At 40.6% G+C, this 19,429-nt stretch overlaps 1 protein-coding gene across 2 annotated transcripts; it reads right to left on the bottom strand.

The window, feature by feature from the left end:
• Positions 1-1,699: 1,699 nt before the first annotated feature.
• vps37c (VPS37C subunit of ESCRT-I) lies at positions 1,700-18,766 on the bottom strand. Of its 2 annotated transcripts, XM_037093092.1 has the most exons (6): positions 18,429-18,764; positions 18,220-18,347; positions 17,658-17,767; positions 15,199-15,370; positions 11,320-11,402; positions 1,700-7,745 (listed from the first exon to the last, which is right to left on the bottom strand). In XM_037093092.1, the coding sequence occupies exons 3-6, from the start codon at positions 17,748-17,750 to the stop codon at positions 7,026-7,028; spliced, it is 1,068 nt and encodes a 355-aa protein (XP_036948987.1). In that variant the 5' UTR covers positions 17,751-17,767; positions 18,220-18,347; positions 18,429-18,764; the 3' UTR covers positions 1,700-7,025. The 2 variants fall into 2 exon arrangements, with proteins under 2 accessions (XP_036948987.1, XP_036948998.1); XM_037093103.1 differs by lacking the exon at positions 18,220-18,347 and having other exon boundaries at positions 18,429-18,766.
• Positions 18,767-19,429: the final 663 nt, after the last annotated feature.

Here is a 19,429-nt window from a genome sequence, read left to right as displayed (position 1 = left end):
CTCACCCGGTAACCTAATGCCGGTGGCCGTGATGGAAGCACCCGCTGTCGGCGGGGAGGAGAAGCTCGCAGGCGGGCACATAATGCCGATGGCCGTGATGGAAGCACCCGCTGTCGGCGGAACAAAGAGGGTCGCAGGCGGGCACATAATGCCGGTAGCTGTGATGGAAGCACCCGCTGTCGGCACGATGGAGAGGGCCGGTGGCAGAGATGAGAGCATCTGCTGTTGGTGGTGATTTTAAACTCTCCACAGTAGCTCCTCTTGACAAAATTGATCCACCATGAGCGACGTGGAGGACACATGACTGGTTAGCTAGATGCAAACTATCCTAGATGCTATCCGAGATTCGAGAGAGAGCAGAAAAATCACCTGCTGAAGTTCAGAGCTCTTGAGCCTGGTGGAGTAGGTTAGGGTGTCTGCCCTTTTCTACCCATTATTGTGGGTGGAGCTTGGTGAGCATCAAGAGGTGGGAGGGGCTGGACTCTGGAGGAAGGATTATTGTGGTACTGGCAAGCCAAGGGTAGCTTGAGCAAAGAAGCTGCATGATTAAATCGACCAGAATTCTCCTTTAATGACCTATTTCATGTATTTAGAAGAAAATGGCTGAATTTGCTTTACACGGACTTTAAACACACTCATTGTGAAAAATTATCTTTCTGCTATTGTCTCTCGCTCTCGAATCACCAGAAGTTTTGACCAGAGGTACTGGCCCACACACTCAAGTTGGAGCGTCAACAGTCGCAGGAATGTATTCAGATTTTGAATAGACATAACTTTTAACCAGAAACAGAAAAAAATAGTTCTATTTTCTTGCTAAATTATATGAATCTACACAGACTGGAATATAAAGAAGAGAAAATAGTTGAGCTTGGTGTTAAAAAATGCCTGATTATATCTAGAGATTCAGTGTGCGCTTGCTTAACACATGAGCTTTCAGTCCACCACAGAAGATCTTAAGAGTTTCTGTTGTCCTAAAGTCATTGATGATGTCACCTGGGCACCCCTTGTAGTAAGTAAGTGAGTAGCAAGCTGATGGGCAGTAGCAGAATATAGAGGACAGACTGTGGTATATGGTTTGACCTTTCCTCAGTGTAGGATGGGCGTGAGCCATTTGCAGCATGGCAGGCGAGAACCAGTGGATGATAATAAAACCTAAAACCAACATTTGTTTGGCAGTTATGTCCTGACTTGCTCTCACTTGTATGTGTAAGTACATCATGTGAAAGCAGATGTCATTGCAGATCTCCATCTGCCGTGAGCAAAGGGAAGATTCACAGTTTTATTTTCCATGTAACACATCAGTATCTGTATGCTGCAAAGTGACCATTCTATAAGTTTATTCAATGACTGATTAAATCATGTCCTGCTTTTAGACTTTGATTATTATCAGAAACGGCCTGACAGCTGAGTGCTACTGCAGGAAGTGCTGTGAAGGTGAAAGTACAGTGGAGTGGTGTAAGCGTGTATACAGTATGTGATGTGTGATCACCATAATATTATAGGAAATTACTGATTAATGGCTTTTTTGTCACAAGTCATTTGAAATAAATGGGCAACATTTGACAAATATCTGTCCCTGAAAAACATTTTTTCTTTAAATGTACTGCAACCACAAAATGCTAAATGCTACATGTATATGTCATTCTAAATGCTATCAACCAAACAGCACTTTTGGAAATGAAGAGTCAGGGTGTTTCAATTTAGATCAACTTCTGTTTTAATTATTCACAACCCCAAAAAGAGACAGAAAACAAAAAATGCTCTTTAACAATCCACAGTCATCATTATCTTCATATAATTCATCACCATCAGAAGAACAAATAAATCCATCTGAATGTTATTTCTTTCTGGATTATCTTAATGCTAGACTATATTAGAACATATCCCTTGTGCTTCTTCTAAAACACTGTAATACTATTATTACTGTCCCAGTCCTCAATACAAACCCACTTGAATCATCCATGTCTTAAGGTTGGATATGTAAAGCTCATCATGCTCAGAGAATTCAGTATTGTCATCTGAAGTCTCTCTCTCTCTCTCTCACATACACACACACAGGTCTGCGTGAGCATGGAGAATAAAAGGTAAGACTTAACCAAAACACAACTGATATAGAAGTAAAAAGAAGATGTCAGCACCATACTGTCAGTAGTGCAATGACAGGACATCAAACAGGCCTTTTTACTCTTCATGCACATCATGTCCTGTGAGCAGATAAATACCTGACTGAGGGGTCAATATGATACACTGCTTCTCATACAAGTACTCCACATGACTGACTGACAACAGGTCACACATCATGTGTCAGACTCATCAGTGTCAGTCTGTTAGCTTGTGCCATCAAGTGGAGCTCTGGGCAGCAGCAGTTAGTTCACATGGAGCATGCACCATAACATGCATGATACAGTCACACCGTCTAATTAATCTGTCTGAGCTGCTGATAGATATCACATTAGTTGTGTTTTGTAGGTGAATAAACAACCCCTTCATAAAGCTTTATAAATTGTAACTAATGGCTTATTAATGGATAAAATAAAATAAATACCTGGAGATCTCAGTTATGATATAGTAATGAGATCACATTGTGTTGGCAGGTTGCAAAACATCCCTTTGACCTAAGTTTATCCTTCCATTTGGTAATAATGCAGTTATAAATGCTCTTAATCCATTAAGTAATGTACATCAGTATGTCAATAGCCACCAGGTCTTCAACTATAAATGTTGTTAAATAAGCTGTGATTTAATGTTTTTTGGTCAAGATGGTAAGGGACCAATGGACTGGTATGGAGCTGATGGGGAACGATAAACACCAGCTGTTCATAAGAACTTAGCAAAGGTAGGAGAAGAGTCATTGAGAACAGGTTTACCACACAAACTAGCAGGATATGGACGACACTTATGACCCGACACTCACTTACTTACTCATACCACATAATATCAGAGCTGTTTTCCACGATTTCCATAGCCAAAGAATTCCCGATGCCTGCTCTATGTGTAGAGTGTGTCTCTCTCATCCCTTCTCTCTCAGCAACTAGCTTTTATTCAAATAATAATAATAATAATAATAATAATAATAATAATAATAATAATAATAATAATAATAATAATAATGTGTTATACTATATTACCTAACAAGATAGGAATAATCACAAATATCCTATTCATTCTAAACCGCAGGAATACTAACTGTGAACCATGTCTGCATGTGAAGTAACATAATCGTTAAAAAGGAGTAACAGTGAAGTCTGATATGTTGTTGGGCCCTGCACTGTCAATTTGGGGAATTAGGAACCAGCCTGTGAGTTGAAAGCGACTTCCTGTTTCACAGCTGACAGCTTTTGATTGGACAGTACTAGTGATTTTTTTCTCGCAAAGGATTTATTAATGAATGATTGGTTTGAGGAGCTATGAATTGTATCTTTCACGGCTTCATAGATAAACTAATTTGTGAAGCATGAGCCCATTATCTATTAACCATTCATAAAGCCTTTAGTTACAACTCAATGCTCAATGCTTTATAAAGGGTGATTTATTAGAATCTGGTACGCACAGTCGTTTTCTTGGTGTTGAAGACATATAGATGTATAGCGCACAGTAATGGAACAGAGGCCTTCATGAGATCACTGATGGGCTGCAAAGACACACTGCTGTGACGGGGCAGGGAATAATTTTCACTGTTCAGGCATCACTCACAGCTCTATTAAAGAACCAAGCAGGTAAAAGGCCCTTCGGGTGCAAAAAAAGAAGAAAATTATTCTCTTTAGAATTCTCTGGGAAAATTCTGTGCGACACATGCAGTGCCGTGGGCCAAAGATGGAAAGAGCTGATAAAAGCTGTGTGTTGCTGCTCTGTAGTGTATATGGCACACAACCCCTCCCTGCAATCACACAAACACTAACTGCTTCAGTACCTTCTAATTAACTACTTTCTAACTTTATTACCTTGCTGCTTTTACATGTTTCAAACTAACTTAACAGATTCAATTATGACCTCACAATTCAGTATGCAATTTGAGCTGCCTTCAATGATTCCCTTACTTTGCATTTGGGAAGTGTTAATCGTAGTACAGTATTTTAGAGCCTGGCACCTATTTGGATTCAATTTAATCACCTCAAGATTCAGTTCAGCTCCCTAATGAAAGGAATATCATGATGTTTTGAAATACTGCATGTGACAATATTGGTACTGTAGTTTAAAGATAAAACATCCCGACATTTTTACAGAACCCCTGAATTCTCTCCAATTTGCCCACTGGACAGATGCTGTTTTGACTTGGGAGAATATCTCACTGTATATCAGCTATGAAGTGATCTGAGAGGACATGTAAAGATAACCTTTTCATGGTGATATGCTAGTTTGGTAGTTTTTCAAAAGTGTAACACAAATTTAGAATGCTAAACCAAACATGAATCATCCATCATCAGTTACCTACTTTGCAATTTCTATTTGAATTGATTCAATTGACACAGAACTGATCGCCAACCTTTATATTTTCACTCAATTAAACTATACAGGACCATATGTATTTCTGATGATAGTGTGAAGTTATAGAAATAAAACTTGTTTTCTTCTGATAATCATTGTCAAGCATCAGTTAATGTTCAATAAGCAGATGCGGAGTGGAAGAGGAAGAGGGTGGTGTAAAGGAGGTCAGGACAGAGGAGTGTTAGTGGGGAGGATACAGACAAAGTGGTTGGTTCTGTTGAGATTCAGACTGGTCTGACCGACAGAGACTCCAGCAGGTATCATTGTCTCAGGTCAAGGGTGATACTACAGGACTACAGTGTCCCTAACTCCCCCCAAATCTCCATCAAACTATCTAGATTTCTTTGCTAACACCCACATTAAGACTTTTATTTTACCTGCTTCGAGCACAAAACACCATACTCTATCAGTGGGGATTTGCATTTCTGGTAAAAACCTGCCTAGTTCTATGTAGTTGCTAGAAATTGTCAAATTGTCAAAGTCCCCCCAAACAAACTCAACTCAAGCATTTCAAATGCAAACAGAATCTGAAAAACTCAAGTACTGTTGTGGAACTGGTGTTAGATTTGTTTGACAATTGGGCCACCTGCAACATAGGCAAATCAGGCGAGTTATCTGAATGTTGTCGTAAACATCTGCCTTCCAAAGCATCAGGATCTGTAACACTTCATCTGACATCTGGCAGTACCCCCTTTCTGCCATGTTTGCTAGCGGTTTGTATTTTTTGTGGAATAAACTACAAAACTAAAATAAGATACTCAAAACTAAAATTGTAGGATATGCTACCAGACACTAGTAACTATTGGATCCAAAAAAATCTGTACAAGTCTAATTGCCATCTTTATTTGGGTAAAGGAATGGAAACCTGCTCTGGGAAAGGGATTAGAAATTTGAATTCACTATACCTGGGGAAGAAAGGTTTGTTAAAGACCCAACCATGTCTTAAAGCTGCTCTAATCATTATTTTTTATTACAGTGCATTAGATGCCTATGTGTAAAACCAGTGACAGTGAAATATTTCCAAATGCTGCATAGTCTTCTAAGAGCCTATTTTTACTCATTGTTTAGATAACTTAGTATTTTTAAACATGTTTCTTGGGAATGGAAACCGTACCAGACAATGACTCCAAATTGATGCTATTGTTGCTCTGTGACAGCTTGACTTGGATATAAACAACTGTCCCGGTCAGCCTATCAGCTTTACATGGTCATGTTCTGTCAATGTTGTTACATTACAACAAGCTCTCTGCTGCCCCCAAGTGGCCAAAGGGAAAAAAGTAAATTAGTTCAGCAGCTGTAAACTTGTATTCATTTTTTAATAAAAACGTGATTAATTTCTCTGACTTGCATGTAGGGCTGTCATTCACTATGGAACACATAGCATGTCTCAGAGTTAAAAAAAAGGCCTTTAGGTAATTTCCAAAACTGTTGCTGGGGCTGCTTCTCTATTGTCTCATCACCAGGCTGCCACATGGCTTATTGAGAGACATTTACAATGGCTGCTAACATGTTTGACTCCTGTTAATGATTAGAAATCCTGAGAACAAAATACCACAATGAATAAACCAGTACAGAGAAAACAGATAAGACACTTGATTCATCACTATTGTTTTGCACAAGTTTTCACTGTGTCACCAAACTTCATTGCTTTGCCACTTTCTGGTTTGACTGGACCTTTACAATGAGGGGAGGGAAAGCACAGCTGCACCTAACTTTCTTTTTCAATGTTAAACTATAAAGGAAAAAACAAAGCACTGTCACAGGGTTCTTTGGTAAAAGAAACTAAAGGGTGACTGGTTTCTTGACTTAAAGGTGGTTATTCTGCCCACTGTGCATAATGAAATCCACCTGCCACATTGATGTTTGGAGTCAGCAGGTTTCTGGAAGAGCTTATAGACCAGGCAGCTACAGCTGGAAATATGGTTCCTTGCAACTACACTGAACTTATTATGAGCGCCACAGCTGTGATAGCCATCCACTTTTCCAATTTAATCATGTGAATCAGACAGTCTGGTCAGACAGCCATTGGACACTGGTGCAGTGTTACAAAGACAGGTTTTTTTTTCACGTATTTGTCATAAGGGGGAGTGCACTTGTGTGTTTATAAGGAATTTCTGATTGCCAAACAGCAACAAACACACACTTGAAATTGAAAAGGAGGAGGGAGGGAGCGATGGGGGACAGTGAGTGTATGACCATACAAGGTTTTTAACACTTAAACACAACGCAACAACCTGAGACTAGTGTGGGGGAGTTGGTGGATTGTAGGGTGACAGAGAAAGGGAAAAGGAGAGAGGAGACATACTAGGAGATCGACAGATTGATAATTAGAGAAAGAGAGAAATAGTGCAACAAAGATAAGTAAAGCAAGAAACCTCTTGAATCTGGGAGAATAGGAGGCAGGAAGAGAGAGTGTAGAAAAGGTAAAAAGATAACAGGAGGAGAGAGAATAAGGGTAAGGAGGCTGGAGTTTGGGGTTTGAAACAGCACAGAAGGGAAGAATTGAGAAGATGAATCGATAGAGAGGACCAGTAGTGCTTTCAGGAGTATGGCTGTGGAACTCCATATCCTGGTCTGTACATCGGTCTCCCTGTTGGCGACTGAGAATTGGGATAGGAGGGCCCGGCTTGGTAGCTGTAGCCGCCATAGCTGTAGGAGGCTGGGTAGGGCGCAGGGCCACTCTGGGGGTGGCTGGGGGTGTACTGGCCAAATGCTGAGCCTGGATGTGGGGTAGGGAAAGAGGGCTGAGCTGGGTAAGGGCAGGCAGCTGAGGATGGAGGCCCAAAAGCAGGTCTGGGGCCAGAGAAGCTCCCTGCTGGAGTGAAAGGTGATCCAGAACTTGGGTACGGAGGAAACTGTGCTGGTGGGTTGTTGTGACCAGAGCTTGCTGCCGCCGCAGGGGCAGGATTTGAGGGGGTAACAGGGTATGGGCTGTAGGGGAGGCCAGATGCAGCAGAGGAAGCTGGCTGCGAGGTGTTTTGGTAGCTGGAGGACTGAGGTTTGGAGTTCGGCTGCTGCTGATTTGTTGTCGTTGTTGTTGTTGTCTGTTGGTTCCATGGTGAGGGCATAGCAGCAGGGTCCTGGCTGATGCCTGCTGATGATGTCATGGCAGTGGGGTTGCACTCACTCCTTTGTCGCAGGATCTCCTGAAGTTTGTCTATCCGCACCCGTCTTTTGTGAGCGAGGGAGCGCAGGGAGAGGAAGCGGTCGAGGAAAGAGTCTAACAGCAAAGAGCCCTCGAGAAACTCATCAGCTAGAGCCTGCAGATAGACACACAAGGGGTTTCAGTGATGATTACTGTAAAACAGTTTATTCAAGTTCAAGTATTAAAATCCCTATAAACAAGGTTCTCAAAATGTTCTCCCCCAAATAGCGGAATGACACTGAGTATCCACATTCCTTCAGTGACATGTACACACGTGTCCTGGGAAACAAAGAGTAACAAATTCTAAATTCTAAATGCAAGACTTTAATTTGTAAGTTTCCTTGTAAAAGTTTATGTTTGTCATAGCATCGCTATGCCAGCTTGTCTATTTCTGTGTCTAAAGTGCAACTCCAGCTTGGCTCACACTACAGGACTTTTAAAATCCGACTGTGATATCTGGTTCCATTACAGATATAATGAGAATGTTCACAGATGATTCTCTCTAATCTCAAACCTGCACACACTACAAGACTTAAAAATAATGGCACATCACACATTGTAGAGCATTGTTAAGATTACTGTGCCAGACAGAGCTAAAAGTAAACAGACTGAGACAACTTTTGCAGAAATGTTAATTTTTTGCATCAAGAAATGAGAGAGCAAAAGAAATGAGTCTGGACGATCAAATGGTCAGGGAGACGTGGTCATCTGCCTATTCTTTCATGAGAACAGAAGGTGAGACTTTAACTGTCAGTTTTATTATTTGTCAACAGTAATATGCTAGCTAATGTTAGCCTCAAGGACAAGGGTTGTTTTAAACTTGCTTAGCAACACCATCAGCTGCTTCGGGATAGCTCTATTATTGGCTGCTGTGAAAGCACTGATGTGATAACAACAGTGGTAATCCAGACCACTGATGAATGTGGAGCAGTTCAGGAGGTTTAAGAAAATATCTATGCACACCTCAGATTGACAGACAATCTGGGATGACCTGCAGGATATACGAGGCTCCCACACCAGATTTCTCCTTCGATTATCAGGAGTGACTGATCTGGGTTAAAACTGCCAAGTACTCCTGTAGTCATTTTTGTCTGTTTGTTCCATTAATTTACAAGTATTACTGTTTGTAAAGAATTTAAAGCAATGTTTCAGGTCTACAGACCTGTGAAAAGGACACGCCCAGAACCTGCAGCCATGGGGCCTGTCTCATACAGTCATACAGATAGATAACTTTGTAACATCATTGCAGTATTTCTTCCGTTTATGTTGTAATCAACATGATGAAAGACAAAACAAGTGTTGCCCTGATGACTTCCCAGAGTGGTAAATTTCTGTCTTTGAATGTTACACCTTGGTGACTAATTAAAGCAGCAATGTGTTTGCAAACTTTTAAGGCCACTCTGTGAGGTTGATTTTTGAGTGTCATTCTTAAGTCATCAAATACCAACATACTATATGCACAGACGGATTACCGCATGGGCAAAGTGGGCATGTGCCCAGGGCCCCAGAGCCAATAGGGGCCCTGGGCGTTCAGAGTTGTTGTTTTTTTTTTTTTTTTTGGAACAATTTCCCCCTAAATAAATATTGGAATGAGAGTGGTTTTGAAAATGTGGTATGATAATAAAATCATTTAAATGTTTTAGAAATTATAAGATTAAATCAGTAATGAGTGATGACACAATGATGTATGTCAGTATGGGGTCGCTGCCTACTACAAATGTAACACGCGATTTCCCACGCATAACTATTACATTTGTGGGGACGTGAAAATCTTTAATAATAATAGTAATAACTTCCCGCAAATGTAATAATACAATGAATGGTCGTGGTGGTTGTACTGCCGTGGGTTCAAAATCCAGCTGCTGACTCTCCGCCATCTCTCTCTTTTAATTGTTTTGTGGCACTTAAATATCTAGTTTAAACAGATTTATTTCTCTGCATAAGCAAAATCCTTCTTGTTAATGAGGGTCATCTTTCTCTTTCTCACGGCTGTCCGCAGTGCTGAACCAAAGAAGCCCTGACGCATCACTACCTGCCAAGTCTATTGATTTCCCCCTCCACTCAAAAATGTGTTTTTCATATTGTTCCTACTCTTGAATGTTTGAGTTTCACGCTTTTGGGATGCCATATTGCACATGTCTTAATTCTGGAATTTTTAATGAGAGAAAAGGATTTCAACAAGATCAGGGCCTACTCTCCTCACACAGTTACAACACACGGGCTCGTGGCATTTCGAGTGTCTGACGTTTGTTTCCGTTTGCAGCTCTTTCGAACCGGCACCGCCTCCGTCTCCATGACTGCTGCTGCAGCGGTGGTTGGTTCCGCTGCTGCCCACCTTGTGCCGACTGCCGCGGCCATTTTCCCCTCCATGTATTCTGCCCTCAGCTCCTCTGCCAGCTGCTGCAGGACTTTCCTCCAGGCTCTCCTGCTGCTGCTGCTCCATGAATAAGATGCGGACATTGATCCCAGCCAGGTCGAGGATGTTATAGAAGACACTGGCCATCTTCTGTACCGCCTTTGACGGAGTACGCCCTCGCCATCTGGTCTGGGACGTCCTCGCCGTACTTTGTGTTGTTACAGTACATCACAGACTCGGGATGCAGACATTGTTCCTCGGATTTCCCTGCTACACCGTCAGAGTCGTATCACCACTTCACCACACTTCAGTGCTGAACAGCTTACAGTTTCATGGAGGGGGAACTCCCGTGTTTGTTTGCCCATGATGTCAACCAGTCTATATAATACAACTATATAATAATAATTAACTTACATGTAAATTTACAAAGAAGCGCAGCTGGAGACCGCTGACACAGTTAGAGACGAGAGACAAAGAAAACAGCAAACCCCGTGAAATGATGTGCGGTCAATATGACCATATGGCCGAAATAGGTCAAACTTATATGTTCTTTGTGTTTTGTGTAATTTATATGAAAAATATTCAGAATTTAAATACAGACACTTTCAGAAAAAAGGGATAGGAGTCTTTTTTGCATTTCATTGTTTATTTTACATCACAAATTGATAACTTGATTGTGATAATGTTCAAAGTTATTGTTATTATTATGATTATTATGATTATTATGGTTATTATTATTATTATTATTATTATTATTATTATTATTATTATTATTATTATTATTATTATTATTATTATTCACATAACACACACACACAGAGCTCTATTGTTTTTGTGGCATTCTACATTTTATAGTTCGAATGGTGTGTCTAGGTCAACTTATGCCACAGCAAGATTGCAGATTCGCGACATTTTTGACCTTGTCCCATTCATTCCTTATGGGAAATTTTTCACAGTTTTAAAAATTAAAATTTAAAAAATCTGAATGATAGCATACCGAGTCAGATCGAGACACAAGTTTTGATATATTTTTTGTTTGGGTGCGACAAACGGTGCGAGACGAGTTAGCTGCCAAAAACGGAAGGAGGGAGAATAATAACAAAAAGAGGTGCGAGGAATAATAATACTAAGCTGGACACCCTATAGCTCTGCTATAGAGGTGTCCATAGTGGGCTGGCGAGCACAGCCCACTAATAAGTTTAAGAGGCGCGAGGAATAGTAATAGTGGGCTGTGTCAGCATTCACACTAATAAATTAATTAGCATGAATGCCTTCAGCATTCACACTAATTATAAAAGAACATTTCACGTGTGTGTGTCAGTTGAGCTCTGACCTCTGACTCTGCCTCCGTTTTGCTGCCCTCTGTCTGTAGTCTGGAGAACAATGCCTCTGGAGACACCTGACCCACCATCCCATCTGAGGAGAGAAAGGGAGACAGAGAGAGAGAGATAGCAAAATAAAAATATATTCCAGCTGAGCATAAGAAAAAAACTTATCTGTTCATCCAGGTCAATTGTTCAGAGACCAATGATGTTCAAATTATCACATTTATCTCAGTGAGACAGCAGTTTGTTCCAATGATAAAAACAAGGAAAGAAAATATATATTTAGGCTCAGTAGTCACACCTGTATCTGGGCAAGGTGGAAAGCAAGCTTAATTCTCTCAACATTGTAGTGTAGGACACAGATATAGCAGAAGTTGTTCATGCTGTTCTGTTGTGTCTCAAATTCTGACCTTTCAATGGTATCCCTTGATTTCACTAGATACATCTTCGCGGCTTTACGGCTCCACCACGGCAGGAGAGCTGATAGCGTTCACTCTAGTCAAAATTACGTGGATATATTACTCTGGATAACCCCGCCAGTAGAACAGCAACATGTTAAGTATGCAAGAATGTAATTCTGAGGGGTAACACGAGTGTTGCAAATTTCAACACCAGCAACCATTTAAAACATTTCAAGACGCATCGTGCGAAAGAGCACGACAAAACTGCTCTCCCCAAACTTTATGAGCCAGTGAGGGAATATGTTTCATGTAGGCTGAAAGATGTGCAGGCAGTCCGTTTTACATTTCATTGACATCTGGACATCCAACATGTGCCTCATGTTTTTGCTGAATCTACACAGTGGGTGGACACAGTATCGCTTCAATACTTGCCCTTCAAAGTGTGGTGCTGCATGCAAACTAGTTCCCTGAGTAAGTTTTAAAAGAATTAATGATTGCTAGATGTATTTTAAGTTGATGTTGCACTACTGTTTTAAACTGTGCTATTGAAAAAATGGCTGCACTTTTATAGTTTCTAAAGGAATTGTTATTTCTTCCTAGATTTCCTTATTTTGTTTTCAGTTATGACTGATTGTCAACTTACATAAAAGAATGTTGTCTGGCAATCATACTCTGCAAGGTTTTACCTGAGCCAGGCCATACAACAATGATAGCAATCCTTTCACATCCATACAGGGTTGGTAGTATATAGAACTAGGGGTGTCACAAACTTGATTGCAAGTCGGATATCGATCGAAATTAAGTCAGGAAGTCGAACTTCGAAATTAAAGGTGTTTTCAAGGATTTAGCCGCACCCCAGCATCACATCCAGCAGGTATGCCAAGACACATTCACAGTAACATCAAGTTGACACTGGAAGAACAATCTGCCCCTCTTGGACTGTGCAGTACACACTGAAGAAGACAGAAGCCTCAGCAATGATGTGTACAGAAAACCGACACACTCGGTACTCGCTGTTTGACTCGCATCACCCACTGGAGCACAAGCTGGGGGTTATCAGAGCCCTAAACCATCAGGCTAAGACCGTGCCCACTAAGTCAGAGTGAAAGGAGAAGGAACAGAAGTGGCTGTGCCTGTGGCTACCCACACTGGACCTCAAAACCTTAAAGGGACAGAGCAGACAGAGAGGAAGAGACGGAAAAACGCAACATTGTCATTCCTTATGTTGCAGCAACATCTTTAATAAGTAGGATTTTTAATAAACATCATATGTGGTTCACTTTAAACCCATCAACACACTGAGGTAGAAACTTGTCCATACTAAGGACAAAACACATAGACATAAACAGAATAATGTAGTTTATGATGGTCGATGCAGCCAGGACTGCACAGATGTGTACATCGGAGAGACAAATCAACCTCTCCATAAATCAATGGCACAACACTGGAGGGCCAAATCCTCAAGTCAAGACTCTGCTGTCCACTTACATCTGAAGGAGAAAAAACATTCCTTTGAGGACAATGTGAACATCTTGGCCAGAAGATGGATGGTTTGAAAGAGGAGTATAGGAATCATCTATGTCAAAGTGGAGCAACTGTCTTAGAACAGAAGAGATGGCATAAGTCATTACTTATCACCCACCTACAACGCAATACTGAGTTCTCTTACCAGACAGCTTAACAACCATTCACACCTGGGCTTACCTATCTCCTACCTGAAGGCCGCTTGGGTCAACGACCCATGAGAGGCCATACCGACTCTGAAACTCAGTGCTCACACATGTCCTTGATTCTGTGAGAACACTCGAACAAAGAGTTTAAAAGCCTGTAAACTCCATTCCAGTTAGTTAGATGCAATGGTGGATGAGAGGTGAAACGTCTTCATGAAAGTCTTTTGCCTATGATGCAGCGCTAAATCAATTTCTGACCTTAAAAGCTCAAAGTGATGTCTTCAAATTTAATTACAGCTCCATGGCAATATTGGATAATCTAATCATATTGATGAGAGACCTGTTATTGTCAAGTATTTAATTTGCCAGATTAACAAAAAACAGAGCTCAATATCATGATTAAGAATTACATATGTGGTGTCTGTAGAGCAGGTCGACTAGTGATCGAAAGGTCGCTGGTTCAAACCCAAATCAAATCCAAGCTCCGGACAGAGCAGCATGTCGAAGTGTCCTTGAGCAAGATACTGAACCCCACATTGCTCATCAGTGAGGGCCCTGCGATGAGCTGGCGACTTATCCAGGGAGTACCCTGCCCTGCCCTGAGACATAGCTGGGATTGGCCCAAGCAGCAACTCCCCGCAACCCCATGGATAAGTGGTTACGGACAATGACATGACAAGAATTACATATGACAGAATTTATCCATAAGGCTCCACCAAAACATTAACCTCCTATTTTGTCACACAGTTGAGTGCCTGTGAGAGCACTGAATGCTATAAGTTTCTGACAGCAGAGATAACAGCTGTTAACCGTTGGAGTCTTAGAAACATGGATTATCATGCACAACTCAGTAATTACAATATAATGTACTGTAATCACATTACTTTTTTCAGTAACTTTTTAGAGTAGTGTAAGGCATTGCTGTTCTGAATGTAGTAATCGCATTACAGTTCGCCAAGCTTGTTGCTTACGTTACATTGCTAAGTTAATCAATTTTAACAGCATAGTCGCACACATCACACACAACGGGCTGTCAAAAATGGAACAGTGATTGGTTGGGTTTTGACATGAGGTATCTGTCACCATCACCGATTGGTTAGTCGCCACCCACAAGCTAAGATGGGATAACAATGGCAGCAGCAACAACATGAGCAGAAAATGCTGCTGCATGCAACTTGCCTGAAGACCGCCCCGCTGCGTAAAACCACTCTTGACGGTTGGAGATACAAACACTACTTTGATGTTGTTGAACTTAAGGAAAATAACTTGACTATAAGGTGCACACTTTGCCCATGTTGGAAACTTCTCTCCACTGCTGCTAACACTACCTCAAACTTAACGAAGCACATACAGAGACAGGCAATTTTATAGAGTAGAAAGTAGAAAGAATGTAACGAGTAATGTAACTAGTAACTAATTACTTTCTTCATGAAGTAATCATGTAATGTAAGGCATTATTATTTTTGAGAGTAATGTGTAATGGGTATTATATTACTTTTTTGAGTAACGAGCCCCAACACTTATTAAAACAACAGCAGGTTCTCATATCCTTCAGTGTGCCACTGAAAAACATCTTTTGGAGCACCATGTAATCCAAACACTTTGGGCTAAGTGGTTAAGGGGCAAATGGGACTGGGCTTTTCCAGTCTTTCTGGCATTGCTAAAAAAAAACTTGAAAACACTTAATTACTTTTCTTGACATTTCCAAGGTGTGCACCAAGCTGCTTGACAATCTGACACAATCACAGCTCATGAGTCACTGTTTGAAAGTGTTAGAAGTCTACATTCCTCACCCTTTGCTCTCCCACCATCCTACCTCTCAGGGAGCAGTGCTGTCTGTAGGTTTCTCTCACAGCCTCTAGCTGAGAATATCTCTCCACCAGCACCTCCTTCTGTGACTCAAGACGAGGCTTTACGTCCAGGTTTTGCTCAGCCAGGCTGCGATTTGATGCTAGGGCCATCTCCCTCTCCAACTGAATGTTCTGGATCTTAAAGGGAAAAAGATGAACATCTAACTATGGCACCACAGCTTTACATAATGACAAATGTTTGGATGACACTAAATGCCAAAGAACACGTATTCTATTATGTGCAGTGCAGAAATTGTTCTATAGGGTGTAGGGCTTGCTTAAATGTGCAACTATCATCACAAAATATAAAGCGCTGAAAGCTGGAATCTGGTGAGAGCCATCATCTTGTTTACATGTTCTCTGATCAGATTGCTCCTTTCAATCAGAATTCTCTACCTGCACAATGTATTGTAACGTCTATTTACTTCCTGTCAATTCTCCAGTAATGTTTCATTCATTTCCAACTCTAGTGATCACAATGCTTTTTGTCCTAGAGACTTTCACAGTTACCTTTGTACATGTTTCTAATCACATTTACTGTTTTTATTAGAATAAAGTGCTCGGATCATTCTGATATCACCTCAGTGTCTCACATACAACATTTTGTGATGCTAACATAACATTAAGTTGCTATGGCTGCTAGCAAGAGCTGCCAAAAACTAAAGTGACTTATATACGCTGTCTGGAAAAGGCAGCTAGTAAAGCTCAAGCCACATGGCTATTAAACCTGATGGTGCTTTACTTTATTTTAGTAGTCAGGTGGGCCAGCTGACTGGCAAGCCCTACTGGAGAGTGATTTCACATCAGCAATTGTTTGATGTTAAAGGTGCATCCAACCTCATTTCAGTATACAGTATTCACCAAATCAACAGGGGTAAGTTTTCTACAACTTTCTCCAATATGGATTACGTACACTGACTTCAACTATATGTAAGAGTGAGTCCAGTAATAATATTAACCAGCTGTTTATGAGTTACTGTGTGCTGTTATGACTGTTTCGACAAGTGGACTATCAGTTACAACCTGTAGTCACTTACCTCTCCTGTTCTTGTTAGTTGATTAGATGATAATTGATCAATGACTTTATAACTATTTTTTTGTAATTTATGTCTTCATATCTGATTCAATTCTAAACACAGAGGACCTGGTAATCTTTTTAAACTGGCTTCTATTGACTCTGACTCTGATGAAGACACAACAGCTTTGAAACGTAAGCTTGTCTATACAATTATTGTAAACCTATTTCTACTTGGATAAATTATCAATTGTTTATTTTACAAAAAAAATACTGATTGCATTCATTGCTCACCAATGAGAGGATGGGCTACCTTTCTCTTCTTTATATATTCATAAATCTAGGACTTTCAGTGTTTTGGACTCATTGTCTAACAGTAGTTTAAATTACTTTGAGCAATGATAACTTGTGATCACCAGTGTAACCAGTGGAAAGTGTGGAAATCTATGTACCTTGTTACTTAAGAGAGACAACCAACTGAGCTTTGATGTAGACAGTGGACACTAAGGCCATATGCAAAAAAAAACTGTTTCCTGTACATATTTTTAATGTTATTTTTAAAGGGATAGTAGTAGTAGTGTTTTTTGAGGCGAGGTCATGTAAAGTACACATCTATAGTCGATCTGTTCCCTACCGTAATCACCGATCAGCGCATATATTCTTATATGCGGATGTTTTTTTATTCACCAGGCAGCTAAGCATCTATCAATGACTAATTAATGAGGAGTCAACATTAAAAGGCACATTTTCATTTTGACTCATTACCTAATTATTATTAGTTTAAACCTTTTTCAGAAAATCATTTTTTAAATGCTTGGTTGATTCGATTCATTCAATTACATATGATTGTAAAGTCACAGTCAAAAGTTTACATCCACTTGTAAAGAACATGTACATCATGGCAGACTGCAAACAGTTCAGATAATTTTTTTGATCAGTTGTGATCAAATCATTTTTTAACACTGAGAGCCAAGTATATCGATGTGTACCATTGATATAAATGTACTATGCCTGGGACAATGGCCCAATTCTAAAGTCATTAATCGGGTGACTGAAGATTAATTAATTATTCTGCACAGCGTTGCCAAATCTTGTTAAAGGTTAAAGTTCAGAGAGAGACTCTAAAATTACTTTTACCGCCTCCATAACTTGAATGCAAATTCACCTGCTTGGTGAAAGTAGCAGCTTTTTCCAACTGCATGCTTCGATGCAAATCAAATTAAAGTGAAATAAAGTTCAGCAGCAAAGTACACAACCACCAAAATCTGAGGCTCACCCAACCAAACACCCTGCAAGGTTTAAAGACTTAAAAGTCAAATCCGTAGCTTCTCACAAAACCCTTTAATTTAAGAGGAGAGCTTCTCTGGAAAAAAATCGAACCCAAGTGGAAAGTGAAGCATAATTTTTTACCTCGTCAGACTCCAGAGCCATAGACTCCACCCTCTCCGGGTTGTCCAGGAGCTCCTGTAGCTCTGATTGGCTCAGATCCTGGAGCTTCTCCATTTGATTTGCCAGGATGGCTGTCCGTCACAAAGGAACCAGGAAGAAGCGATAAAAACAATGTTTGGAAACAGAAAGTGGACAGTCAGCGGCCTAATTGGGGTATTTGTATTGTAACTAGCTTGAAGTACATAATAATAGTCACCGAGTGATCAAGTCATTGTCAACAACTCAAGACAAAACAAGCCATGTCATCTGGAGCCACTCTCTTTCCAAATAAAAACTACCATGACCGTAGTAGAGTATATGACTAATGTGGCAATTTTTTTTTTTATCAGAATAAGTTCAAGTTACATATTAGTCATTACATCATAAGTGCAATGTTTTGAGTACAGCTGGCTAATAGCAAGCTAGCATATTAAAGCCAAATTATGGATGTATGTAACTGTAGGCCACAAAACAGAACGAGCTGTTCAGACGAACACTAGTGCCAGTGGAGCATGTAAGCAGGTGGAAATAAACTGATACTTACAAGATGCTAGCAAACCAAATTCAGCTCGACAGTGAATGGCGGTGGCATCCAACACCACCTATTTATTTCAACTGACAGGTGACGTGACACGTCCTCAGGATCTCCGACCTGCCCCTGACAGAATCCAGCTGAACGAAAAGCTGCTGAGTCGGTTACAACGCACTTTGGCCGGCAAGCTAGCTAGCTATAAGGCTGACATCCAGTCTCACCTGACGGTTCCGCGTTGAGCAATCCGATGACAACAACAGTCAGTATGATCGCAATGTCAGGCACTAAGCCACCGTCAACTTCGAGGGAAGCCCAACGATTTGGCGATCAAACACGGAGGCTTAAAGATTATTCTCGGTCCTGACGATCCGTGTTGAACGTCGTAGTATTCCTATAATGCTTACTTAAATTAAAAAAAAAAAAACAACAAAAAAACACGACTGCAGTCCATAAAATATTAAGCAGAATGACAATTTTTTTTAAATAAAAATTGGAAAGTTTCACTCTACACTGACAGTAATCGCCGCCATTTTAGGAACTGTCCACGTTCGATGGTTTGTGGTGGGCGATCAGACCAAACTTAAATGTTTTCGAACAGCATCAGCAAAATATAACGAACCATATAACGAACCTCTGACGTAGAGTTATAAGCCTTTTTGAAGACTGCTGTGTTTGCCGCCATATTTAGGTGTAATTATTTTTACTGGCCAAATTTCCCTGCGTGCCCCCTATATCGCAGAGTAATGGTTGGGTCCTGTGCTCAGCTGAAATAAGGGGAACCCCTCTGTGACGGGAATGTTCCATCTACTGCTGCCAATGACCCTGTAACAGTTATTTCACTGGCAAAATATTTGTCTCCATCCTCTGCTGGAGGAGCCGAACCCCGTTGCTTTCCTTGTCTTTAAAGGAGAACCTCGGTCGATTTAAACATGAAGCTTCATTGCCCAAGCTACCCTTGACTAGCCAGTACTGAAGACACAAACACATTTGGTCCAACTATTACAGGGCTCCTTGAATGGAGAGTTAGCATTGACAGCTAACAGCATGTGGTCAGAACTTTACACTGTGTTAACATAACATAACATAATCGAATTCTCGCACCAAAAGTCATGCAACATCAACAAACACCTTACAACACAGCACTGTAGCGTGCATGACTCAAAGTGAAAAAAAGTAGTTAAAACAGTGTGTTTGTGCAAGGAGCTACATACTGGTTTGTTGA

Source organism: Acanthopagrus latus, chromosome 1 (assembly GCF_904848185.1).
Source record: "Acanthopagrus latus isolate v.2019 chromosome 1, fAcaLat1.1, whole genome shotgun sequence".
Classification (NCBI taxonomy): Eukaryota; Metazoa; Chordata; class Actinopteri; order Spariformes; family Sparidae; genus Acanthopagrus; species Acanthopagrus latus.
This window is presented reverse-complemented; position numbering and strand designations above follow the sequence as displayed.

Excerpts from the sequence above, each read along its gene's own strand:
- vps37c (XM_037093103.1), bottom strand. The coding sequence starts at position 17,750 with ATGGAGAAGCTCCAGGATCTGAGCCAATCAGAGCTACAGGAGCTCCTG. Across the intron at positions 11,403-15,198 it reads ACAGCACTGCTCCCTGAGAG|ATGGGATGGTGGGTCAGGTG; the intron begins GTAGGATGGTGG and ends TTCTCTCCTCAG. Across the intron at positions 7,746-11,319 it reads AAACGGAGGCAGAGTCAGAG|GCTCTAGCTGATGAGTTTCT; the intron begins GTCAGAGCTCAA and ends GTCTATCTGCAG.